Source organism: Ranitomeya variabilis, chromosome 6 (genome assembly GCF_051348905.1).
Source record: "Ranitomeya variabilis isolate aRanVar5 chromosome 6, aRanVar5.hap1, whole genome shotgun sequence".
Taxonomy (NCBI): Eukaryota; Metazoa; Chordata; class Amphibia; order Anura; family Dendrobatidae; genus Ranitomeya; species Ranitomeya variabilis.
Genome location: NC_135237.1, coordinates 64,672,532 through 64,700,130, shown reverse-complemented (window position 1 = coordinate 64,700,130; position 27,599 = coordinate 64,672,532). Strand labels below are relative to the sequence as shown.

The 27,599-nt window shown below is 40.1% G+C and overlaps 1 protein-coding gene across 1 annotated transcript in view; it reads right to left on the bottom strand.

Annotated features, from left to right (window-relative positions):
* PTPRN2 (protein tyrosine phosphatase receptor type N2) overlaps positions 1-27,599 on the bottom strand; it is a 1,208,901-nt gene that overhangs the window by 449,383 nt on the left and 731,919 nt on the right. The window contains exon 12 of the mRNA XM_077268574.1: positions 20,853-20,917. Within this exon, the coding sequence (XP_077124689.1) occupies positions 20,853-20,917 (65 nt within the window). The remainder of the gene's footprint in view (positions 1-20,852; positions 20,918-27,599) is intronic.

Below are 27,599 nucleotides of genomic sequence, written 5' to 3'. Positions count from 1 at the left end.
TCAGCATGCTCTAAACGCACAAAAAAGCTTGATAAATCTTTTGCCATTGGTACTCTGCAGCCTAAGTTCATTTTGTCTGTGACTCTGATTTTTTCACTGTCTTCCATTTCCGTCGATGCCTATGTGGATTCGGGCGCTGCCCTGAGTCTTATGGATTGGTCATTTGCTAAACGCTGCGGTTTTCGTCTGGAGCCTCTGGAAGTTCCTATTCCTCTGAAGGGAATTGACTCTACACCATTGGCTATGAATAAACCGCAGTACTGGACACAAGTGACCATGCGCATGACTCCCGTTCATCAGGAGGTGATTCGCTTCCTTGTACTGTATAATTTACATGATGTACTAGTGCTTGGTCTGCCATGGTTACAAACTCATAATCCTGTCCTGGACTGGAAAACAATGTCTGTGTTAAGCTGGGGATGTCAGGGGGTTCATGGTGATGCACCTCCGATTTCAATCGCTTCATCTACTCCTTCTGAGATCCCTGCGTTTTTGTCTGACTATAGGGATGTTTTTGAGGAGCCTAAGCTCAATTCGCTCCCTCCTCATAGAGAGTGTGACTGTGCTATAGAATTGATTCCTGGCAGTAAGTTCCCTAAGGGTCGTTTATTTAATCTGTCACTACCAGAGCATACTGCTATGCGGAATTATATTAAGGAGTCCTTGGAAAAGGGACATATTCGTCCATCTTCGTCCCCTCTGGGAGCAGGTTTTTTTTTCGTGGCAAAAAAAGATGGTTCCCTGAGGCCTTGTATAGATTATCGCCTTCTGAATAAGATTACAGTCAAATATCAGTATCCATTGCCATTATTGACTGATTTGTTTGCTCGCATTAAGGGGGCCAGGTGGTTCACTAAGATAGATCTTCGCGGTGCGTATAATCTGGTGCGGATAAAACAGGGTGATGAGTGGAAAACCGCATTTAATACGCCTGAGGGCCATTTTGAGTATTTGGTAATAATTTTTGGACTCTCCAATGCTCCGTCAGTCTTTCAGTCCTTTATGCACAATATTTTCCGTGAATATCTGGATAAGTTTATGATTGTGTATTTGGATGATATTTTGGTGTTTTCTGATGACTGGGAGTCTCATGTTCTACAGGTCAGGAAGGTGTTTCAGGTTCTGCGGGCCAATTCTCTGTTTGTGAAGGGCTCAAAGTGTCTCTTCGGAGTCCAGAAGATTTCTTTTTTGGGGTACATTTTTTCTCCTTCTACTATTGAGATGGATCCCGTCAAGGTTCAGGCTATTTGTGACTGGACACAACCTACATCTGTTAAGAGCCTTCAGAAGTTCTTGGGGTTTGCTAATTTTTATCGTCGGTTCATTGCTAATTTTTCCAGTATTGTTAAACCTTTGACTGATTTGACTAAAAAGGGTGCTGATGTTGCTGATTGGTCTCCTGCGGCTGTGGAGGCCTTTCGGGAACTTAAGCGCCGGTTTTCTTCTGCTCCTGTGTTGTGTCAACCAGATGTTTCACTTCCTTTTCAGGTTGAGGTTGATGCTTCCGAGATTGGAGCGGGGGCGGTTTTGTCACAGAGAAGTTCTAATGGCTCGGTGATGAAGCCATGTGCATTCTTCTCTAGAAAATTCTCGCCCGCCGAGCGCAATTATGATGTGGGTAATCGGGAGCTTTTGGCCATGAAGTGGGCATTTGAGGAGTGACGTCATTGGCTTGAGGGTGCTAAACATCGTGTGGTGGTCTTGACTGATCACAAGAATCTCATTTACCTTGAGTCTGCCAGGCGTTTGAATCCTAGACAGGCTCGTTGGTCGTTGTTTTTTCTCGTTTCAATTTCGTGGTTTCATACCTGCCAGGTTCAAAGAATGTGAAGGCAGATGCTCTTTCCAGGAGTTTTGTGCCTGACTCTCCTGGAGACTCTGGGCCTACTGGTATCCTTAGGGATGGGGTAATATTGTCCGCCGTATCCCCAGACTTGCGACGTGCATTGCAGGAGTTTCAGGTGGATAAACCGGATCGTTGTCCACCAGAAAGACTGTTTGTTCCGGATGATTGGACCAGTAGAGTCATCTCCGAGGTCCATTCTTCTGTGTTGGCTGGTCATCCTGGAATATTTGGTACTAGAGACTTGGTGGCCAGGTCTTTTTGGTGGCCTTCCTTGTCTAGGGATGTGCGTACCTTTGTGCAGTCTTGTGAAGTGTGTGCTCGAGCTAAGCCTTGCTGTTCTCGGGCCAGTGGGTTGTTGTTATCCTTGCCCATCCCGAAGAGGCCTTGGACGCACATTTCCATGGATTTTATTTCTGATCTCCCGGTTTCACAGAAAATGTCCGTTATCTGTTTTGTGTGTGACCGCTTTTCTAAGATGGTTCATTTGGTGCCCTTGCCTAAGTTGCCCTCCTCCTCTGAGTTGGTCCCTTTATTGGTTCGTTTGCATGGGATTCCGGAGAATATCGTTTCTGACAGGGGATCCCAGTTTGTGTCTAGATTTTGGCGGACATTTTGTGCCAAGATGGGCATTGATTTGTCTTTCTCGTCTGCATTCCATCCTCAGACGAATGGCCAGACGGAGCGAACTAATCAGACCTTGGAGACTTATTTGAGGTGTTTTGTTTCTGCTGATCAGGATGACTGGGTTGCCTTTTTGCCACTGGCCGAATTTGCTCTTAATAATCGGGCTAGTTCTGCCACGTTGGTCTCTCCTTTTTTTGTAATTCGGGGTTTCATCCTCGTTTTTCCTCTGGTCAGGTGGAGTCTTCGGATTGTCCTGGAGTGGACGTGGTGGTGGACAGGCTACATCAGATTTGGAATCAGGTGGTGGACAATTTGAAGTTATCTCAGGAGAAGACTCAGCAGTTTGCTAATCGCCGTCGCCGCGTGGGTCCCCGACTTCTTGTTGGGGATTTGGTGTGGTTGTCTTCTCGTTTTGTCCCTATGAAGGTCTCTTCTCCTAATTTCAAGCCTCGGTTCATCGGTCCTTATAGGATCTCGGAGATTCTTAACCCTGTATCTTTTCGTTTGGATCTCCCAGCATCGTTTGCTATTCATAATGTGTTCCATCGGTCGTTGTTGCGGAGGTATGAGGTGCCCGTTGTTCCTTCGGTTGAGCCTCCTGCTCCGGTGCTGGTGGAGGGAGAATTGGAGTATGTTGTTGAGAAGATCTTGGATTCTCGTGTGTCCAGACGCAAACTCCAGTATTTGGTTAAGTGGAAGGGTTATGGTCAGGAGGATAATTCCTGGGTGGTCGCCTCCGATGTTCATGCGACTGATTTGGTCCGCGCCTTCCATAGAGCTCACCCTGATCGCCCTGGGGGTTCTCGTGAGGGTTCGGTGACCCCTCCTCAAGGGGGGGGTACTGTTGTGGATTCTGTTTGTGGGCTCCCTCTGGTGGTTACTGCTGGTACTGGGTGACTTTGGTGGGTTGCAGCCTTTGGTTTCCACCTGTCCATCAGAGGCTGGGTGTTTCCTATTTTACCTGGCCTTTCTGTCATTTCCTTGCCGGCTATCAATGTATTCAGATGTGCTCTGTTTGGTTCCTGCCTACCTGCTCCCAGATCTTTCAGGATAAGCTAAGTGCTGATTTTCAGTTGTTTGGTTTGTTGTCCAGCTTGCTTATTATGTCTCTATGCTAGCTGGTAGCTCTAGTGGACTGAGGTTCTCCCCATGTGCCATGAGTTGGCACATGGGTTCTTGTAATCTCAGGATGGTTTTTTTGATTAGGGTTTTTTGCTGACCGCTCAGTCCCCTTTTGTATCTTTCTGCTTTCTAGTTTACAGCGGGCCTCAATTTGCTAAAGCTATATATATCATCTCTATGTGTGTGCCTTCCTCTCATTTCACCGTCAATACATGTGAGGGGGCAACTATATCTTTTGGGGTTCATTCCTCTGGAGGCAAGTGAGGTCTTATTTTCTCTGCAGTACTAGTTAGCTCTTAGGCTGGTGCGTGGCGTCTAGAACCAACGTAGGCACGCTCCCTGGCTATCTCTAGTTGCGTTTGTCAGGCGTAGGGCAGCGGTCAGCCCAGGTTCCATCACCCTAGAGCTCGTCCGTTATTACTTTGTACTTTGCTTGTCCTGTGCTATCCCTAGCCATTGGGGATTCATGACAAATGACGTTGTACAGGATTGGAAATAGTGCATCACATGTTCATGACATAGGAGCGGACACAGACAGAAGAGGTCCCTCTGCAAGAACAATATGTGGGCCTTTTGCTGTCCAAGAGCTCATCATAATGCTCAATGCTTCCCTTCCTGCTTTGGAGGAGGTACTGGTCTCCTAACCTCATGGGCCCCTATGCACAAGTTGCTCCATTAGTATGTCCACACCTGTCATGAGGCACCTCAAATTCCCTTAAATTAAAGGAGACCTGTCATTACATTTAAGCTGCCCGAAACCACGGGTAGTATTAATCACAGCCAAGCTGTGCGGGTGCAGATTGGTATGTTTTACTCTGAAACACCCCGGCCGGCATCTCTCCACCCTGCTCCAGGTGATTGACATGTATCTCCCATGTGTGTACATAAGAAGAGACCTGTCAATCAACTGGAGTAATGAAGGAACAAAAGCCAGCGGCAGTTGCACTGGACTAGTCAGGTCTCTCTCCATAGTCCGCGGCCAGCTTTTCAACATGTTTTCTTCTGAAACAACGTGGTGTTTCGTAGTAAAATATACTTGGCTGAAATCACACTTCCATGCTCTGATTCATCCAGTCAGTGGTCCGGGCAGCCTGAGTGCATTGACAGGTTCCCCTTAATGGACCTGAGATGCAAAACCACCATTACCACCAATACCACAGACAGCCACTAGAAGGTTTGCCAAGAGCCGCCACAATTTTTTAATCCCTTACGAATATTTAGTGACCCCTGTAAACACTCATGTAAGCAATCATTAATCAATGAAACAGTAGTAGACACACTAAAGTGTGATCAACGTAGTTTCATTACATTTTTAATTGTTACACTTGCTAAATGGTGATAGAAAAAGTGTTGATGAAAAGCTCCATTATTCCTCTCACTGGGGATCCCAGCCAGCTTATTAGGGACGTCTCTGGTGAAGAAATACTGTATGCTCTTATTATGCGAATAGCGGATACAAAAGCTGAAAATATTAAAATTAAATTAATTAAATATAAAAATGAAATATTGAAAGAAATAAAAATGTTATGGCAATAAGTTAAAAATAGTTATAAAAAGTTAATCTAATAGCGAAAATACACTTTAGAAAATTAATAAGAAAATTATCACATTTCTCATTGATCCAGCACCAATGCTCCATTGGTCTCTACCAGGTGAGTAACTATAGTGGTCGCCATGGATGGAGTTGCACCCTGAAACCTATAGGGACACAAAAGTCTCTTTGGCCCATATGAGAAGAATAATACTATTTAAAGATCCGTGGTGGTTGGGAGCCCTGTTGGAGATTTTGGATTGAAGCCCGCAAACTTTAAGATATGCCATAGGTCGCCACTGGACTTTGTACATTTTTCTTCAACGATGACATGTTATGCAGCTATGTGATCATTGGCCTCAGTGGTCATGCTTGTATATGTGGCACATGAGGTGGTCTGCCGATTTTAAAATTGTTGGGTTCAGATAACTTTATTCTAAAGTGTCGATATAGCAAAGTAAAGTGATCATTCACTACTTAGATATGGGTGACCTATCCTGAGTAGTGATGAGGGAGTATGCACATTACTCGAGTTTTCCGAGCATGCTCAGGTGTTCTCCGAGTATTTTGGGTGTGCTTGTAGCTTATGTTTGTGTCCCCGTAGCTCCATGATTTGTGACTGTTAGACAACCTGAACACATGCAGGGGTTGCCTGTTTGATAGGGAATGGCCACTTGTATTGTCTAGCAGCCGCAAATCATGCAGCTACGGGCACACAAACATAATCCACGAGCACGCCCAAGATACTCGGAGAACACCCAAGCATGCTCAGAAAACACGAGTAATGAGCACACTCGCTCATCACTAATCCTGAGGATTGGCCAGGTGTCTAGTCTAGGGACCCAGGACCTGAGAACTGCCGCTACCCAGTATACGGAGCTGTGCTGTTCTGGGTACACATACATACACAAAGAAAGACAGCAAGCTGGTGCTTCATTTTTTCATTGCCTAATGTAACGCTTTGTTTAAGGGCTTATGCACCTGACAAAGATAAGTACGTTGGCATTGACTGAATTCGCATGAGTTCATATTATGAACCCACAAGAGTTTCATGCACCGTATGATTCCTTTATCAGTACAGCATGATGTGGAGAATGTCACAATTTTAATTTCAGATCCGAAAACATAAGAAACCATTGCATACTTCTATATAAAAATCGAATATATATATATAAAAGTTTCACTTAGAGATTCATTTTCAATTCATAAATAAGAAAATGTCTCTTTTCCAATTATACTAACAGAGAAATTGACACGTTTCAATTTTACACAACAAATCCTGCAAATAAACACACAGTACTTACTAAAATGTGTTATTAAAACTGACATGGATATTTGGCATCAAGATGCTAAACATATTGAAATATTTTACGACCATGCTCATTAGCTAGTCCATAAATATCACAGCGCTGCAAACATCACAATAAATGATGCCGGTATGGGCAAGTTACTGTAGAACTTATACGCAGAGATAAGTGAACCCTAACTGTAAAGTTTGGGGTTCGTACCAGACACCGGACACCGTCTCCCGGAAGTCCATTTTAGTGTTGAGAGAGACTGACTCGTTGGAGGCAGTCTGCGTCCTTTTACAACTACCTAGCCCTTACTACGACCATTTTACAACACCAAAGTTTGACTTGTATGGGAGTCGGGCTCAAGTTTGGGTAGAGTTCTGGTACCCCAATCAAACTTTGAACTAAAATTCGGTCAAACCTGACGAATCCCAACATCCACAGGTCAGCTGATCCCTACTTATAAGCCTATTAGAGCGTGAAGTAGCCGGTTGGATTTTCGTTAGTAGCCAAAGGATTAAAAGGTTCCATAAAAGCCAAAACAAAACCCACTAGTCACTAAAAATGTTAAAACACATTACTTACAATACCGGGCTCCTGTGGATCTTCTGAATACTAACCAACCCACTTGTGGTTTACTAGTTACAATATATCAGTGTCAAATGTTACGTTATTTTCCTTTAAATTGAAAAATTAAAATTAGTGTGAAGGGACAAATTAAGAAAGATTCTCCATTTTGTGCTTTTCGACTCCATTTTGCTGTTCTAAGATAAATTTTGTTAGTAGGCTAAAGTTTACAGCTGTTATGAGACCTTGATTGTTGCAATCTAAACAGAACATGAGACTGAGGGTGTATTGTTCTATGAAACTTTGACGCACAGACTGTTCCTGCATTCTGATAGGTTAAGAACTGTGAGCGTGTTCTTATGCTGATTGGTTGAAGTATAATTTCTATGACTATGAAAAGTCATACACAATAAACGGGGGCCAGAGAGATCAGCTTGATCCCCCCCAAACAGAGACACACGTCTCCGTCTGGTCATTTTCAATTGCCGGCAACGCCTTGAAGATTAATTTGGAAATCACTGAAGGATCACTTTAGATCCTCCCTCAACATTAGTTCCCCAAATTTTGAGAATTGTGAACACAAGTGTTTTTAGCCCTGAATGAGAATTTTCTTAAGAAAGTAAAATCATTATGATATTAGAAAAACAACTTCTTACAAAGGTTATAATTACTGTATGTATCTTATTGTTTGAAAAGTTGATGATATGTTGCTAAAGTAAAAAAAAAATCTGAATACATTCTGTATGTGACATATGAGCACAGGTACTAATGCTGTCACAATGGCGAGTTGCATTCAATTATGTAAGTACAATGTTCCTTGTGCTCTGCTGAGCAACAAGCACGCATCTATTTTTCGATATGTTGCATGCTACTGGCATTCATACCTAATGCATTTTATGTCAATACAATCTTCAGAGCAGTGGCACAACAACTGCGGTCGCAGCAGTCTCCTCTGTGAAGGGGCCCGATGGGTCAGGGGCCTGCCGACACCAGCAGAAACTTCAGATGGATGTGAGTCCTTGGACGAACATACAGTTTAAGTTTATTGTGGCGCACAGACACATCGGGTCCGTGCACGACAATACATGCTGCTGGCAAATCAGAGGTCACCAGCTGAAGTTGGCATACATGGGACGGGGCGTATGGCAGTGACATCATACAGATGCCTGCTTCACAAGAGGACACCATGCGACGGGGAATGAAGGGAAGATGAGTATTTACAGTATTTATTTTAAACCAGTGGCCAAACTAGTACATGGATGACGGTGGGGTGTATTATACTTTATGAATGACAATGGGGGTGCATTATACTTTATGGATGACAATGGGGGTGCATTATACTTTTTGGATGACTATGGGGTGCATTATACTTTATGGATGACTATGGGGGTGCATTATACTTTATGGATGACTATGGGCTGTGCATTATACTTTATGGATGGCTATGGGGGTGCATTATACCTTATCGATGACGATGGGGGTGCATTATACTTTATGAATATTTATGGGCTGTACATTATATTATATGGAGGACTATGCATTATATTATGTGAAGGATATGTGCTGTGTATTATACTAAAATGGATAACTATGGGCTGTGCAATACACTACATGGATGATTATGGGCTGTGTATTATATTATATGGAGGACTATGGGATGCATTATACTATATGGAGGACTATGGAGGGTGCATTATATTTCTGCTATCGAGTCCCATGATTTCTATATATGCCCCTGGTGTGATGTAGAAGGGACTTTGGGCACCTACCCAGTGCCTTGAACTAGGGGCATCCTAGGCTATCCCTGTCCCCCGGATGGTGGAGACATTGGGGTCTCATACCTTATCTGTTTCCTCCCCCAACCAGTGAAGTGAGAGGCCAATGTGTATTGGAAAACACTAACCAAAGAGATAAGGGTAAACAGACAGGGATAAACAAAAACCTACAATCATACAAATACACTCGAAAAACAATAGAGTGGGCAACAGGGAAGAAATAGCAGGCACAAACCAAATGGGAGAGGATGAGGATAAACACTCAAACAAAGTCCATGCAGCAATCTCTCCTGAACAACTCTCCAACCGACACCTCCAAACACTGAACATCTCCTTTAACACCAAACCAGGAAGAACAACTATTACTGGCAACTCCCAAGTGCCAGTGGAGAGCATACATACCAGAGGGAATGGCCAACACAGAACAGCTGAGGCAATTCAGGATGGAGAGCTCCAGGAGATCAACTGAACTGATTAACCCTTACAATGACAGAGCCAAGAAAACCTGCACTGTTTAATAAGATGGTGAATCAATTCTAATCAGTGCAGGAGTTCATATTTACACGAACAGCAGGTCAGCTTACATTGAGCAAAAGAAACTCAAAGTGGACATGAGATTTCTATAAATCCATCTGCTTTGCTGGAACATCCGCATGATGAGTTTTTGGTGAGTTTTTTACGCTGTGTATTTTTTTAAAAAAATGCAAGTAACCTATTTTACCTAATGGGTGCAGAAATGGTGAAGAAAATCTGCAACATCAAAAACTCACAGAAAGCTAATACCTAAGGATATGTGCACCAGTTGGATATTTGTAGCAGATTTTTCTGCACCAAAAGCCACAGTGTTGGCAGAAAAATGCTGTGGAATACAAACTTTTTAATGTGTCTTTACATGCATTTTCTATGTGTTTTACTTGCTGTTTGTTATCATTAATTTGAAAAGCAGAAAAATGCTGCAAAAGCCTTGACAGAATTAACATGCTGCAGATTTGAAAAAAAACAAAACAAAACAAAACAAAAAAATGCTTTAATGGTTAAAAAAAAAATAAGCATGTGCATGAAATTTCAGAAATTGAATTCACTTTGCAGTGTTTTTTTTTACCCTTGTGAAGAAGCCCTGGCTGCGATATTTTAAATCGATGTTTAAATGTAACAACAAAAATAATAACAATAGGAATAATAATATCAAAATAAATAATAATAACAACAACAATAAAATAATAGTGTATAAAATAATACTGAAAAGGCCAAGAAATTACACGGTAATTACTTCTGCAGCTGACCATAAGAGGCACAATACAATCTCCACATCCCTTTGGCTTCTACAATGGTGGCAACCAACTGCAGCATCTAATATACTGGGCACCGCCACTGTTATCCCAGCATGCTCGTGGCCTGAAGGACTTAGCGAGAGACAAATTTCCATATCAAACCCAATTTAGATGAAACGCCTTGCTTAAAAAAAAGAGAGCGAGAGAGAGAGACAGGGTAGCGAGTGCATCAATAGCCCCTTGATTAGATTTCCATCTCCTGAGCAGACAAATATGAATATTTATTACCACGAATGCAGATTTCCCTTCGTCCTATTACTCTGATCTTGAATTCCATCCACTGCTTTTCTTTCTTTTTTTTTATGAAAATTTGGGCAACACTGTGTTTTTGCTCTAAACTGACAGTTCTCCAGATAATCCCGTTATTGTTTGGTAGAAAATGACAGTATCTGCTTATTCATGTGTTAACGAGGAATTAAATCTTTTCTTCCTCATCGCTATCATCTTCGATAGGATGAAAATTAATATGTGGACACGTTATGCCAAGGTTTGCAAACCAGACAGTGTTTCAATCATTTGCTAAATTAGCGGTCTGGCAGCGGTGGCTTTTAATATACGGATCACTTCACAGGTTGGGGGGGTGTTTTCTCATATTCTGAAATAATCATTAGAGTATAATAATAAATCCTCTTTGTTGTAGCTCTCTTGCCTTCACAAGGTCTATTATTCACATGCAAGCCAAGCATATTTTTGACAATTTTCGCACGTGTCATCCAGTTGGTTTCGCTGAATATCAGGGGTTTATCAGTCCATCTTCAGATAAGATGTAAAATTAACATGTAATACTAGGCAAAAGGTGAAACAAATAGAGTGCACATGCATACAAGGTGCACATAGGGGGCGCTAAGATAGCAAAGAATTTTCACAGATTTTTTTTATGCAGATTGGCAGCGATTTCCAGTAAAAATAGATGTGGAAGGAGTCTCCTAGCCGACAATATACATAGAGTTGAAAATATCTGGGGAATCTACATAAATATAAATAAATAAATATATATATATACTGTATATATATATATATATATATATATATATATATATATATATATATATATATATATATATATATATATAATCTGTCTCAAATCTGAAGCATTTTCATTATGTTGCCAGAAACACAAAGGGTTAAATATGTATTAAATCAATGGCAATATTGTCATTTTCAACAGATTTGTGGCAAAATCTGTGTCGCAAAAAAATCTACTGTATCAAAGTGTATCCTAAGGTTTCAGTCATGCGGGAACTTCATGGAAAGTTACTTTATTAATTTAAAGGAATCTGTCACCAGATTTTTTCCTCATTATCCGAGAGCAGCATGATGTAGGAAAAGAGACCCCGATTCCAACGATGTATCACTTAGTTTACTGGGTGCAGCAGTTGTGGCTCAATCAGAGTTTTCAGGTGTAGGGTGAAGCAGAGCTCAGAAAGCTAACCCCGCCCCCACCAGGCTATGTATGTACATAGTCTATTGATAGCTGCTTTTCACAGGAAGGGGCGGAGTCTGTCAAGCAGTCACTTGAGCTGCAGTCAAGGCAGTGATAATCTACTGGTGATAAAACCTTCATTGTAAATAAAGAACAGCACACAGCCTGACGTGACATATCGTTGAGATTTTTGTTTTAACCCCTATCTCATGCTGTTCTTATATTATAAAGCAAAAATCTGCTGTCAGATTCCCTTTAACATGAAAAAAGTGCAAAAAAGAAAGTAACATCTACACTATTCTTCAACTTGCCTTTAATCATACATTGTGTTGATGAAATCAAATCGGTAAAATGTGTCCTGATGTACAGTAAGCCAGTTGGAGACTTTGTGTCTCGGCCACCTAGTCTGGTGGGGTGTCCGGCAATGTCTTCCCACCACGATCCCTTTAACTATGCACACACATAAAGGGAAACCTGTCAGACACTGCAGCGGGGAGAAGCCGTTGGGGAATGCATTAAATTATTCAGCCGAGACACATAGGGCCTAATTCATAAAAGCCTTTACGTTAGTATTCTGGCCTAAAAAGCTTTGAAGAGTTACATAATTTTGTCGAAATTCGAGACTGCGTTAAAATGTTTCAACTTTTGGCAAATTCACTATGAGAGGTGGCGGTGTTCACTGCGCCACAAATCTTACTCCAGCAGTGACTGGAATAGGATTTGTGGCGATGCACACACAGAGGTGAACACCACTTGTCGATGCTACTTATTTATTAAGGGTTGTGTGCCTCTTAATGAATTAGGGTATAAATAGTTTGAGGGAAGTGGGCACCACCAGAATAGTGGGGAGTGCACAACACATAGGAAAGAATGATAGTTAACTAAAGATAGGAAAAAAGGAACTATGATAGAAAAAGGCACATCCCCAAACATAGTAAAATCAACATTTTTATTGAGAATCATGTAAAAATAAGCAGATATACAAAAAAAACAAGTTGCATATAAAGTATAATCAGTTAAAATCTGCACAAAATATTGTGCCCACTTAAAAGGATCTAAGATCAGAATAATGATTCAATAGCCCTCTCACATAATAACACAGCATCCTAGCTCACATGAAAAAATGGCAGCTATAAATAAATACCAATCCAGAAGAATGGAATCTAAGATAAGATGGTTAAGAAAGATCCCTGTACGGTGTAGGAAGAGCCTCACGTGTATCGCCAAGTTCTGGCTTTCTCAGGGGATCAAGCAACGTTCTTTCTATCTTATCCTATAGTCCATTCTTCTGGATTGGTATTTTGTTATAACTATCAACCTTTTCATATGAACTTTGATGTTGTGTTTTTTTCAATAAACATATTTCTTTTTCAGACATTTGTCCATATTCCCTGTGAAGGGGTCCATTGACTCATTATTCTGACCCTAGATTGTCCTTTTTTGTGGGCCCGTTATTTTGTGCAGATTTTAATTGGTTTTCATTTTTATGAAGAATGAAATATAGGATGGATAAAAAAGTCAGAAGGTGGCTTGATATCTTGAGGAAGCCAGAACTTGGCGAAACGCGTGGGATCTTCCTGCCCCTCATTAGAATCTTTCCTATACATCTCATCCTATAATCCAGTCTTCTGGATTGGTATTTATCTATTACTGGGAATTTTTTGCATGTGAACTCATATGTTATTATGAGAGGGGGTCTATTGACTCATTACTCTGAACCTAATCTGTCCTTTTTTGTGTGCACATTATTTTGTGCAGATTTTTATTGGTTTTAATTTTTATGCAGAATGAAATATAGGATAAGATGGATAAAAAAGACAGAAGATGGCTTGATACCTTGAGGAAGCTAGAACTTGGCGAAACGGGTGGGGATCTTCCCGCCCCTTATTAGAATCTTTCTTATACATCTTATCCTATAATCCAGTTTTTGTATGTAACTGGTGTTTTCTTAAAGAATAAGGAGCGTCTGATTCCAGCACATCTACTCATCAAGAGCAGCGTGAACAACGCCAGACTTGATGAATTGGGGGCCAAAGTCATTGGCCGACTTTTCATAGTATGATCTCTCTGAAACGCGGCAACGATACAGAATGCCCCCTCGCATGACTTACCGTAAATAACGCAGCCAGTCTGATTCACGCGGCCTCTGATTTTGTGGAATATTGGAAGCATAAATGCAAATTACGTGTAACAATGTAAGATGGTATCTATTTAATAACAGAATTCAGATAAGCATCTAATAAAATAATCTTGTTAGGTTGATACATAATCTTGTCTAACATTTCGTACACTGGAAGGAATGATACACAAATATGAGACATGTGAGCAATGAAAGCGCCTGCAGCAGTCTGCTCCCTGCCGCGTTATCAGGAATGGGATAAGAGGTTACTTAGGGAAACTCTTTCCTAGATCAGGTTAGAGAGCCAATAATTTGCTGCTTTATTTCTTAAGTTTAATACATGAATATATCCAAAGCAGATGTATTGTTAAATGTAGCAAAAATTGATTTATATATTTTACTTACACGGCCCCATCAATTTCCACAACACTTTACAGCCATCATCAAATCAATTGTATTAATATTGCTATAATCTGTCGAATTACCAGATATCTGGGAAAAATTCCATGCTGTAAAAAGGCGGATGGGTAAAAATAACATTGTAAAGAAAAAAATATATATAAAGAAGACAATGAATAATAATAAAAACATATTTTATAGAAAAAGGTTATTTTTGTGTCATTACATTCTGAGAAACATAACTTTTTTATTTTTCCATCAATGTAGATTTATGGGGGATTATTTTAGGGGTTTGATGTTATAGGATCAGTTGTAGGGTTTCTTTATACCATTTTTTGAGGTATGTATAATATTTTGATATATTTGTTAGGAATCTTTTGGGAGTGGGAAGAAAACTAATATTCATCATGGCAGCACGGTGCCATGATGAATATTATCCCACCATGCCATCCCAATCCCACCAAGGACAACATCTGCAAGGAGTTTGTATGTTCTCCAGGTGTTTGCGTGGGTTTCCTCCAGGTTCTCCGGTTTCCTCCCACACTCCATAGACATACTGATAGGGAATCTAGATTGTGAACCCCAATGGGAACAGTGAGGATATCTGTAAAGTGCTGCGGCATTAATGGCGCTATATAAGTGAGTAAAATAAATAAATCATCAACCTAAGAAATGATCTTTATTTCACAGGTTATGATGCCCTCAGTACCAAATGAGATTTTTTTTTCCTAATTCAAAGTTTTATTATTTTTCACAGAGTAACACAGAAACTCAGCAGGAGGTACAGATGCATATTTGGAAATCAATATTATAGTAGAATGAAACTCAAGAAATGTATAGTGTCCTAACAGGAAGAGCTTGTGAGAGGTGATGGTGCTTTGTAACTTGCTTTAATTCCTCTCAAAGTATCCAGAATAGAGAATACTGAATGTAAAGCACTTTATAAAAAAAGAGAAGACTGCAGAAAAAAAGAGAAAATAAAAAGGGAGACACTGTGTGGCTCAGAGGCCCATATTGGAGATCGCTTGCACTTCAATAAAAATGGAGCACAACGCAAAGTTAGAAGAGATGTTGAGTAAGAGGCGAAGGGAACCCATTGCAAAGGAATGATATCCCATTATGTCGCAGTAAGTTGGGGAGGATTGAAAAGCATCCCAGTAGAACCACACAATGCTATGTTAATGGTTTTCCAGTATTTGGGCGATCAGTTCCTCCATATGTTGCATCTTAGCAATCTCATAAAAGCATTCCTCCAGGGTTGGGAGATGAGCTGACTTCCAGTGTCACAGACTGACTGTTTTGGAAGCCCAGTGGTGATTGTGTCTGGATTGGGCCACGAGGAACATAAAACGGAAAACAGTAGCTGCGATCTTAGGGTTATGGACTCCTGTTACCTCAACAGTAAAGTGGAGGTTTGACTCCCAAAGGGCAGGTAGAATAGGACCAAATATCTAGCATTGTCCCCCATCTCCCCACAGCAGAAAGATTTGTCTGATACCTTGGGATACAATTTATGTAAAATATCAGGGACCTGATATCTCCCTGATTAAAATTGTATGCCTCGTTTCCTGAGCCATGGTGTTGATCACTGTTTTATGTGATAATTAGAAAACTTTAGTCTATTGATCAGCTGTAAATTGTTTATTCATTTCGCTTTCCTTCGCTCTTCAGAATGCAGGAAGTTTCCACTGGGCGAGAGCAATAATTTGCACATTGCTAACAAGATGGTGAACAGGAATACGATATTCACATCGGTTTGAATGGGGATCATTATCATAGAAGGTCAGCGTGTCGGGTTATAGAAGAAAAGAAATGATAGACCTATGCATATTCAAATCGCAACTACCGTATATTGTTGGTATATATTCTTGCAAGAAGGAAGAGACAAGGAGCAGCCCTCCAAATGATATTAATTGGGTAAGTTGAGTAGGATGCTGATTTGTGCAACCTTGGAAGTAGTCTGCTGAGGCACCCGGGAAAATGGAGGGTTGTGAAGTATCCACAATCAGTGATGGTTTGGGGAGCCATGTCATCTGCTGGTATAGGTCCACTGTGTTTTATCAAGACCAAAGTCTGCGTAGCCATCTACCAGGAAATTTTAGAGCACTTCATGCTTCCCTTTGCCAACAAGCTTTTTGGAGATGGAAATTTCATTCTCCAGCAGGACTTGACACCTGTCTACACTGCCAAAAGTACCAATACCTGGTTTAAAAAGGACAGTATCCCTGTGCTTGATTGGCCAGCAAACTCGCCTGACCTTAACCCAATAGAGAATCTATGGGGTATTAACAAGAGGAAGATGAGAGACACCAGACCCAACAATGCAGAAGAGCTGAAGGCTGCTATCAAAGCAACCTGGGCATCCATAACACCTCAGCAGTGCCACAGGCTGATCGCCTCCATGCCATGCGGCATTGATGCAGTAATTGATGCAAAAGGAGCCCCGACAAAGTACTGAGTGCATTTACTGATCATACATTTCAGTAGGCCAACATTTCAGATTTTAAAATAATTTTTTCAAGCTGGTGTTATGAAGTATTCTAATTTACTGAGATAATGACTTTTGGGTTTTCATTGGCTGTAAGCCATAATCATCAACATTAACAGAAATAAACATGCAAAATAGATCACTCTGTTTGTAATGACTCTTTATAATATGAGTTTCACTTTTTGTATTTGAGAAAGGGAATAAACTTTTTGATGATATTCTAATTTTGTGAGATGCACCTGTATATAAACATGAATATACACTGCTCATAAAATAAAGAGATCACTAAAATACCACATCCTAGATATCACTGAATGAAATATTCCAGTTGCGACTCTTTATTCAATTACATAGAGGACTGCGCTGAGAACAATAAAACATTAAAATGCCTCAAGATAAAGAAAATATGCTCAGTAGTGTGTGGCCTCCAAGTGCCTATATTACCTCGCTACAATGCCAGTGCATGATCCTGATGAGGTGGCTGATGTTCTCCTCAGGGATCTCCTCCCACACCTGGATTAAAGCATCAGTCAACTCCTAGACAGTCAGTGGTGCAACGTGGCGTTGGTGGATGGAACAAGATATGATGGCCCAGATGTGCTCGATTGGATTCAGGTCTGGAGAGTGGGCAGGCCAGTCCATAGCATCAATGCCTTCATAATACAGAAACTGCTGACACACATGAGACTTAGCATTGTCATGCATCAGAAGGAACCCAGGGCCCACTGCACCTGCATATGTTCTCAAGTGACAAAAGCAATAGCCGCCAAAAAGGATAAGAACAGACAAATGGTCTGTTGTCACCTCCTGCGGAACCACTCCTTTATTGGGGTTATCTTGCTAATTGCCTATCAATTCTACATGTTTTCTGTTCCATTTGTACAACAGTAGGAGAAATTGATTCACAATCAGCGTTGCTTCATAACTGAATAGGTAGATTTCACAGAAGTGTGATTGACTTGGAGTTACATTATGCTATTAAGTGTTCCCTTTTATTATATATATATATATATATACATATATATATATATATATATACATATATATATATATATATATATACATATATATATATATATATATATATATATATATATATATACAGTACAGACCAAAAGTTTGGACACACCTTCTCATTTAAAGATTTTTCTGTGGAATTATATACTTAACAAAAAAGTGTGAGTCAACTGAAAATATGTCTTATATTCTAGGTTCTTCAAAGTAGCCACCTTTTGCTTTGGTGACTGCTTTGCACACTCTTGGCATTCTCTTGATGAGCTTCAAGAGGTAGTCACCGGGAATGTTCTTCCAACAATCTTGAAGGAGTTCCCAGAGATGCTTAGCACTTGTTGGCCCTTTTGCCTTCACTCTGCGGTCCAGCTCACCCCAAACATCTCGATTGGGTTCAGGTCTGGTGACTGTGGAGGCCAGGTCATATGGCGTAGCACCCCATCACTCTCCTTCTTGGTCAAATAGCCCTTACACAGCTTGGAGGTGTGTTTGGGGTCATTGTCCTGTTGAAAAATAAATGATGGTCCAACTAAACGCAAACTGGATGGAATAGCTTGCCGCTGCAAGATGCTGTGGTAGCCATGCTGGTTCAGTATGCCTTCAATTTTGAATAAATCCTCAACAGTGTCACCAGCAAAGCACCCCCACACCATCACACCTCCTCCTCCATGCTTCACAGTGGGAACCAGGCATGTAGAGTCCATCCGTTCACCTTTTCTGCATCGCACAATGACACGATGGTTGGAACCAAAGATCTCAAATTTGGACTCATCAGACCAAAGCACAGATTTCCACTGGTCTAATGTCCATTCCTTGTATTCTTTAGCCCAAACAAGTCACTTCTGCTTGTTGCCTGTCCTTAGCAGTGGGTTCCTAGCAGCTATTTTACCATGAAGGCCTGCTGCACAAAGTCTCCTCTTAACAGTTGTTGTAGAGATGTGTCTGCTGCTAGAACTCTGTGTGGCATTGACCTGGTCTCTAATCTGAGCTGCTGTTAACCTGCGATTTCTGAGGCTGGTGACTCGGATAAACTTATCCTCAGAAGCAGAGGTGACTCTTGGTCTTCCTTTCCTGGGGCGGTCCTCATGTGAGCCAGTTTCTTTGTAGCGCTTGATGGTTTTTGCAACTGCACTTGGGGACAATTTCAACGTTTTCCCAATTTTTCGGACTGACTGACCTTCATTTTTTAAAGTAATGATGGCCACTCATTTTTCTTTACTTAGCTGCTTTTTTCTTGCCATAATACAAATTCTAACAGTTTATTCAGTAGGACTATCAGCTGTGTATCCACCAGACTTCTGCTCAACACAACTGATGGTCCCAACCCCATTTATAAGGCAAGAAATCCCACTTATTAAACCTGACAGGGCACACCTGTGAAGTGAAAACCATTCCCGGTGACTACCTCTTGAAGCTCATCAAGAGAATGCCAAGAGTGTGCAAAGCAGTCATCAAAGCAAAAGGTGGCTACTTTGACGAATCTAGAATATAAGACATAATTTCAGTTGTTTCACACTTATTTGTTAAGTATATAATTCCACATGTGTTAATTCATAGTTTTGATGCCTTCAGTGTGAATGTACAATTTTCATAGTCATGAAAATACAGAAAAATCTTTAAATGAGATGTGTCCAAACTTTTGCTCTGTACTGTATATAATTCATATTTTTTTCTTAGTATTATTATTTTATTCATTTCTTTGTGTGTGGGGAGAGACTACGCCATTTTTTGAAAGCATTGTTAAACTGCTCAGATAATTACGACTGAAAATGCTTCTCTTGGCTCAGCGGAAATCACGCATGCATGTAAAGTGCCAGAAAAGCAATCAAAATGGTAACCTAATGTAGTACAATTATTTATCTGTAGGTGGATATGTAATGTATTCACTTTGTCAGTAAGGAATATGATGACCTTTCATCTGTCAATACTCTAGGATCTGAATACAGAATAAGTAAAATGTTCGTAGTACACCCACATTCCTGAATAATCCAGATTCCCCAGATTAGATGGAGTGGTCAGGGTCAGCATAATCGCCTCATTTTACTTATCAATTCCTTTATTTATTAAAAAACATGCTTTTCGACTGTTTTTAAATAAAAACATCTGCAAGATTATTAGTTTAGAACAGTAAGAAAAAAAAGTATAATAGAAACCAGTCACCACTTCTGTATTTATCACCCACTCCTGGTTTTGGCTTACAAATACTGATGTAAAATACTGAACATGTAAATGTGGCCTTCCTGAGAGCAATCAATTTTTCTTTATGAAACACAGAGACTTCCAATCACTGATTGATACATGCAGACTGATACCTATACTTTAGCATTGCCCAATATTTATATTCACTCTGATACAAAACTGGTCTTGCAAGGGTAATTCTCAGCAGATTAATATTTGTACAATTAGAAGCATGTTGCAGTCTCACTTTCCAACATGGACAAAGTTTTGCAAATGCTCTAAACAATGAAATGTTCATAAAGTATCACAATTTAATCAATCATAAAAAAAAATCAAGCCAAAAGGGGAAATTTACTAAGTAAACTGAACTCAGGATATGGCCTGCGGCAAAAGTTGTTATGTGGATAAGAGAAGTAGTACAAGTGTGAAATCTGTACATCAATTCTTGCATAAGATAATCTGCATAATTTCTCCAAACTGATGTTTTTAAGAATAAGAATTAAACATTCCCCAATATGTCAATGACAAGATTTTATGCTACTAATAATATAAAATGTCCCAATCTAGAAGCCCTCTCATAAAACAAGACACACCACAGGGCAATATCGCAAGTTTGATGCTAACAATCATAGTAACATAATATGGCAGAAAAAGTTCATCCAGACCAAACAATTTTTCAACAACGCTTTTCTAGAGGAAGGCAAAGCCCCTGCATGGCAGAAGCCAATTTTCCTCTATGATTATAGTAAAATCTTTGCATCCTTGATGTACGTACTGTAGACAATACTTTATCTATAGTTTGCTCTCAAAGAGTTTTTTTTAGCAGGTTCACTATTTCACAATTGGCACAAAGCATCCTATTATTTACTTGTTGAGTCTCTGAAAAACAAACTTTAAAGCTTTTTTCCAGGACTTTAGCTTTGATGACCTATCCTTATGATAGGTCATCAATGTCTGATCGTGGGGAGTGCGACACCCGGAACCCTCGCCGATCTGTTGTTCCCGCTGTTGTCGTTGGCCAGACCTGATTAGTTGCGGAGCTGAACAGCTCCATCGACGTTTAAGCTAGTAAGAGCATTGATAATGAGAAATAGTAGATAATTGTCTACATAAAACACATAAAAGAAAGAAAATATAAGGTCCTACCTCAGCAACCCCAGTTTGCAGGATTCTTAGTCCTGTGGATTTTTCAATCTTTTCTTTATTGTTAGCTATTAGGATAAGAGAAAAAAGCAAAAGGTTATTTGAATGTAGAGATCTTAGAGCAAAAACTTACCGAATGTCTGCACTTCTTTATAAGAATGTACTCTATCAGTACTTATCAGCAGACAGAGGAATACTTTGAAAGACAACTATCCTAATTATATTCCATTCGTATTGTGGCCGTTGACACGGCAAAGTATTATTTTACTAGGGACATAAGACAAAGCATGAGCATGATAGCTAGCCATTGTGATTAGCATGTCAGGCAGAATATGCATCCTTTCCAAAACTATTATTGTCACAACACCTACATGGCAGCTGTGTCAGGCCATTAGCGCCCTTAGCACAAATGCATAATACCAGGGATCTTTATACAGACGTAATGTAGTAGCAGCAGTGATTTGCCTTAATGCACCATACTAATTCTCACTCCAATCTGCAACTCCCTAGCAATGTTAGAATTGTGATAAATTCTCTTAGAAGCAGGAGCTTTTCAATGTATACATGGGTGGAGAGTCCCCACTGGGGACAAAAACACAAAAGTTGCCTTGCACAATTTATGTCAATGAAATAGTGAAAAACGATCTAATACCTCCCTCAAAAATATCTGACAGGGTGCCATTACTCAATAGGCCACCCGGAGGCTGCCTTAGCAGTTACCAGCATTGAAGGCACCATATTTTGCAAATCAGCTAATGTAATACTTCAAAACAAGTGCAGTATGGACACATTTTTTATTTGGAACTGGACACACAATGTAAAAGGTCCTACAGAACAGAATATATATATTTTTTAATTCTTCTCTCCGTCACGGAGATATTAGCAATCAAGGTATTTGGCACCTAAACAGTTAATAGATATTTCAATGGGGGCATGTACTTCTTCCTCTGATACTGACCAATCATAAGCAGGCAGCAAAACACTGGTGAAGAAGAACACCCCACACAATCATTTAGAACAGTGTTCCCCAACTCCGGTCCTCAAGAGACACCAACAGGTCTTGTTTTCAGGATTTCCTTAGTATTGCACAGGTGATAATTGCAGAACCTGGGCAGGTAAGCATTCAATCTACTGTAGGGAAGGGGCGCACTGGGGAAGCGAGGGTCCCGCTGTGATGAACTAGCGCTTGTACATCCAGGTCCAGGGAACGCTGTGTGGCCGGTAGAGCCGGAAGACGCGTCTTCCGGCTCTACCGGCCACACAGCGTTCCCTGGACCTGGATGTACAAGCGCTAGTTCATCACAGCGGGACCCTCGCTTCCCCAGTGCGCCCCTTCCCTACAGTCTCCCCAGGAGCCTCCAGGTCACTCTGCCCAGTAATATTTGTGCGCAGGCCTCTTGTGCCTATAATTTGTTGCTGCCCTGCTTCCAGTTTCATATATGATGTTTCTGATGAAGGTCTTGTGACCGAAAACGTTTATAAATCATCAATTATTGAACTGGTTGCACCAATAAACGAACAGTTATCTTTTCATCTTGCAAAAAGGACTCTTGAGTGCCAAGTTTATTATTCAATCTCAGTGTGAGACATGTATTGACAAACAGACTGCTCTTCTCACTGCGGAGTGATGACTGTGCTGGGACACAGCAGACCTGAGTGTGATTAACAACTCTCAGCTTTCATCGCCAGCAGTCAGTGTTGGGGGAGGAGCAATGCTGCAGAGATGAGTCTCATTATAAACACTTCTAAAGAAAAAGGAACAACAAACAAAATAGGGTCTTATTTGAGAAAAAAACACAGCAGGTGAAACATATGATACCGCTCACCTATTGGAGTTGGCTAACCCACAACAAAGGTCTCAGAGCACCTTCCAAACTGGAAGCCCGTTGTGTGAGGCAAGAAATGAGAAGAAAGGGGGTGATTATCTGTGCTGTTATCCTGGTTTCTTCCTTAACATCAGCAGTGTAGGCAATCATCCCCTTTCTTCTCATTTCTTATAAAAACATCAAGTAGTTCTCCTCTCAAATTCAAATAAGTCTTATTGGCAGGGAATTTTCTTCGCATAGAATGTGTCTTTCAAGGTAGGAAAGTGTGGGAACCCCTGTTCTAGAGTTAATATAATAATAATTTTTATTTATATAGCGCCAACATATTCCGCACACTTTACAATTAAAATTATGTAGTATAAAGTGTTTCCCGCTCTGAGGAATCTGATAGAGCCAATCATGTATGGACAACCATTTATTCAGATGACCACCATGTAAAATACATTTCTTTGACTAGATTCCAGGACTAATCTCTGTACTATGTAATGTGTTTTCTGGTTTTCATCCTTATTCTAGTATAAAAAAATACTGCCTTAGTAAGCTATCAATAAAAAAAACAGGATCAAACTTTTGTTCTTAAAAAAAAAATCCTTATTTTTTCATTCTCTAGGATTAAGCACAAGCTGAAAATGTCTGAGAATCTCATTATTTTTAAATCAAATCTTTCTCTTTTCATATTACAGTTCTACAATTTATCCTGAATAGAAAAGGACACATTTTAGAATTTAATTTCTTTTTCCTAATAAAAGTAGAACTCATTTGGAACATTCAAAGCAATGGGCAACATAAGACCTCGTTTTGTATTTGTGTGAAACAAAGGGGTTTTGAAATACAAAAAATGAAGCCCTTCAAAATTAAATTCATAGATGAAGGATATGCAAATTACCTGAAGAAGCAGAACCCTATAATGTTCTCAAAATTCTGCAACAGCCTGTTTAATTAGTATTTTAATTTATCGGAATAATTCCTTACACTTGACAATTTATTCAGTAATCCATATAATTAAGCACGTTTCTACACTGAAATAATTTAGTCAGCACCCTGAATTATAACCTCTGGGAATTTCGGGAAGCGTTTTCTATCAACGGAGTATAGCCTTTGCCCTCTCTGCCATGTCTAGTGGTTCCAGTATTGATGGGAATAAGGGGGTCAAGATGATTGGTAAGATGATACATGGAGGTGATCAAACTGAAATTTGCAGCTCTTAAAGAAAAAAACCAGATAGAATAAAAGTTCAGAAACGAGAAACAGATACATTTAAATTCCTTTAATTTGGATTTTAATACACCAACAAATCTGATAATCCAACAATGCAGAATAAGAAATTATTCAGATGTTCAAACCAGTAGCTGGTGTATATCTTCCTGGCCCATAAGCAAAATATGGCGAGTTGGTTGACTCCACCTATCAAGTAGACCACGATTTTGAAGTTTGTTTCCTTAAAGAGAATCTGTCACCTCATATTTCGCATATCAGCTGCGGCCACTGCCATTAGGGGCTTATCTACAGCATTCTGTAATGCTGTAGATAAGCCCCCGATGTAACCTGAAAGATAAGAAAAACAAATTAGATTATACTCACCTGTTGAGGGCAGAGCAAAGTACTGCAGTGCGCAGGCGGCGGGAAAGGTCAGAGAGGCCCAGTGCCTGCGCACTGCAGTACTTTATGCTGCTCTCAACAGGGCAGAGAATTACGCCTGCACAGGAGCCGCGACAGAAGCAAGGAAGAGGACGTCATCGTATGAAGATGGGAGGCGCCAGACCCGGACCGGAACTCGACGCCCATGAGATCCGAACTGCACCGGGACCGCCCCTGGGTGAGTATAATATAACTTGTTTTTCTCATCTTTCAGGATACATCGGGGGCTTATCTACAGCATTACAGAATGCATTACAGAATGCTGTAGATAAGCCCCTAATGGAAGGCTGCAGCTTATATGCAAAGAATGAGGTGACAGATTCCCTTTAACTATTTCTGGACTGCCCATAGACTTTAAATGTCTGGGCAATCCTCTCTTATTCCTGCTCTGATGTTCTAAAACTTCAATGCAGTCTAATCACCTTTCACAAAATTGAGGAAAGTTATCTGTGAGACACAGCCAGACTCCACATAGAGAAGATTAACATGTTTTACTATGTTTACTTTCTCTGTGTACACTGTGTTAGGAAGTACTCACTGTGCTCTCATCTCCGAACCCAGTGAACATGTGATCACTTGGTGCAATGAGGGAGCAGGAGCTTCAGGATCCTAGGAAACCCAAACGACTCTGCTATGCGCCCTAAAGATGCTAACGTGAAATGTGCAACAGGGTACTGGTGTGTATGGTCTGTTATACTAGTGCATTTATTATGGCATTTTCTGGTGGGTATGGGTGCACTTTAATACATTTGAGAGGGTCCTTGTGGTTATGTATTGATATTTAAATTATTTATCATTTGGTCATTTGTTTTGTTGGGTTATCTAATGAAATTAAATTATCTTGTTTATTTATGCAGACAACTATGTCTTTGGTTCCCTGATCACATTTGTTACTTTGTGCAGTTGTTTATATCTCTGTTTCCTTCTCCTTCCTTTTTTCTTTTTTCATAAAGTTATCATTGTTGTTATTTATTATATTCTCTTGCCAAAATGTGATTTACTGTTGAACACACTGCCTTTTCTTTCAGGTTTTTATAGGGTGTTTTCATATTTTTTATCTTCTGTTTTTGTGTATTATAATAAATAAAATTATATTTCTTTCTAGTAATGATTTTGGGGGGTATTTTTCAATATCATTAGTTTTGATTAGTTATTTATAGGTTTCTATCTGTATTTGGGAACTCTATCAAAGTGTATTATTGGTTGTTCATTTTAGCATGTTTTTTTTTTTTTACACATTTTTGGTTAATAACTCTGCTATGCAGCCTGCACGCTGAAAATCCTTTTATATGGGACCAATATACCAGCTCCAGCTACAGGGGAAATCGGAACAAAAAAAAAGAATATTGATGTATTAAAATGTCCACCTCACCGCAAAGGTCTTCCAAGATCTTATGGGTGGTGCAGTGCATAAAATAAATGAAATAAATAACTAAATATGAATAACTAATTTAAAATAGAAAAAAGCAAAAGTAAAAAAAAAACAAACTAAAAAATAAGAGACAATGCTAGTCTAAAACTTAGTTTCTATCCCTGCCCTCATCAAAAAAATGCCAATATATAAAAATAATTTCTATGAAAAGTGAACACAATTTAAAATGTTTTTAGCTGTCCTTTGTGGTCGTGAATAAAAAATAAACAAGTGAAAAACAGACACATATTTCCTATTTTTCTTTATATTTCTGCAAAAAAAACCATAAAAATTACGTTTCAAGTTTCACGTATCACAACCAAAAGAGGCAAAAAATATTTGAATATCCAAACTAGAAAAAAATTATAGGGCAATTAAAAGACCATGTATGATAAAACCCGAAAATGTCCCTGGTCAGGAGTCAGGAATGGGGAGCCATTTACCCCTCAGTCATGAATTGATTAAAGAGAAACAAACGTCAGGATTTTACACACCAAACCAGTGTCATATATAAAAGCGTTTTAATGCTGAGTAAATACTTACATTTCTCACACAAATCTATTTTGTTATTTTAAAGAAATCCATATTTGAAATTGTATGCAAAAAAGTTGGAAGTGCAGTGGGCAGGTCCTGCACTCCCAGCTCACATGCCTCTCTCCCTATTCCCCGCCCACTTCCAGCCTCCTGCCTATGACTGACAGGCGACTCATGTGTCAGTGACCTGAAGGTAGGAGAAGGTAGTAGGCAAGGAGAAAGGCTAGAGACCTGTAAGAGCAGGGCTTGCCTGTCCGACTACCCACGGCGCTTGGAACTCTGCAGAATTCAAATTCACAGCACAGGTAAATTTCTGCTATGGATTTTCTCTGCAACATAGGATGAAATTTCCTAAAACATCTGCTTTTCTGGTGTGCATATCAGTCCTGCCTAGATGCAACCCTAAATACTCCACTCTTAGGGTATGTGCACGTGATCTGGAAGTAGCAGCGCTTTGGCGTCTCCGCAAGAGAAATTGTCATGCTGCAGCCTGGAGAGATGCGCCGCATGTCTGCCTCCACAGGTGAGCCACTGGTGTCTGTTGACTCTGTGGGTCGTATGCTGCACAGGTACACAGCTTCGAACCTGCAGCGATTACTCGTTGTGCACCTACCCCTACAAGCATATTGTATTTATGACTGTGGATGCCAGATTAAAGGAATTACTTGTCTGAGAACTATAGAAAATCTGTTCTGATTAAAGCGAAATATATTCTCTTATTTCAAGTACTGTAAATTAAGAAAACTGTAGACATGCAATTCCCCAATTTATTACCGTATTATCCTCCATCTGGAGATTTAGGACTGAAAAATAAAACCATCAATCAACCACTAATAGATTTCATAGACTCTGAAGATCTTTCCACTGGAGAAATATAACGACCGTATTCATGAAGTAAGGGGCATACACACTTGAAGCAATAACTAGACGTGTAGTTCAATATGATTCTGCTGGAAACCATCTGGCCTGCAACAAAGCATGTTGTTCAATCATATATTGCTTTATCTATATGGGGGAAAATGTCCATGTTCTCATCACGTCCTTTAAATATCTTCTCCTACAAGCTGGCCATGAACACAGCAATCATTGCGTTATGAAGTCAATAGGCTGCATGTGCTATTTTCATGGAACCCAAGAGGCTATATTTACAGCTAGAGGCAGAATTTCTACATAAGGATAAGCAGTCAGCAGGGGTTCTCATTGTAAAGGAGCTGCGGGCTCTAAACGCTGCCCTCTGACCACTCTTTCTGAGCCAAGCAATTTTACATCGTAACGCCGTGCCGGAACGTCTACCTAAAATCTACAATGCGAAATCGATTATCTCGGAGTCACGTCCTTGTT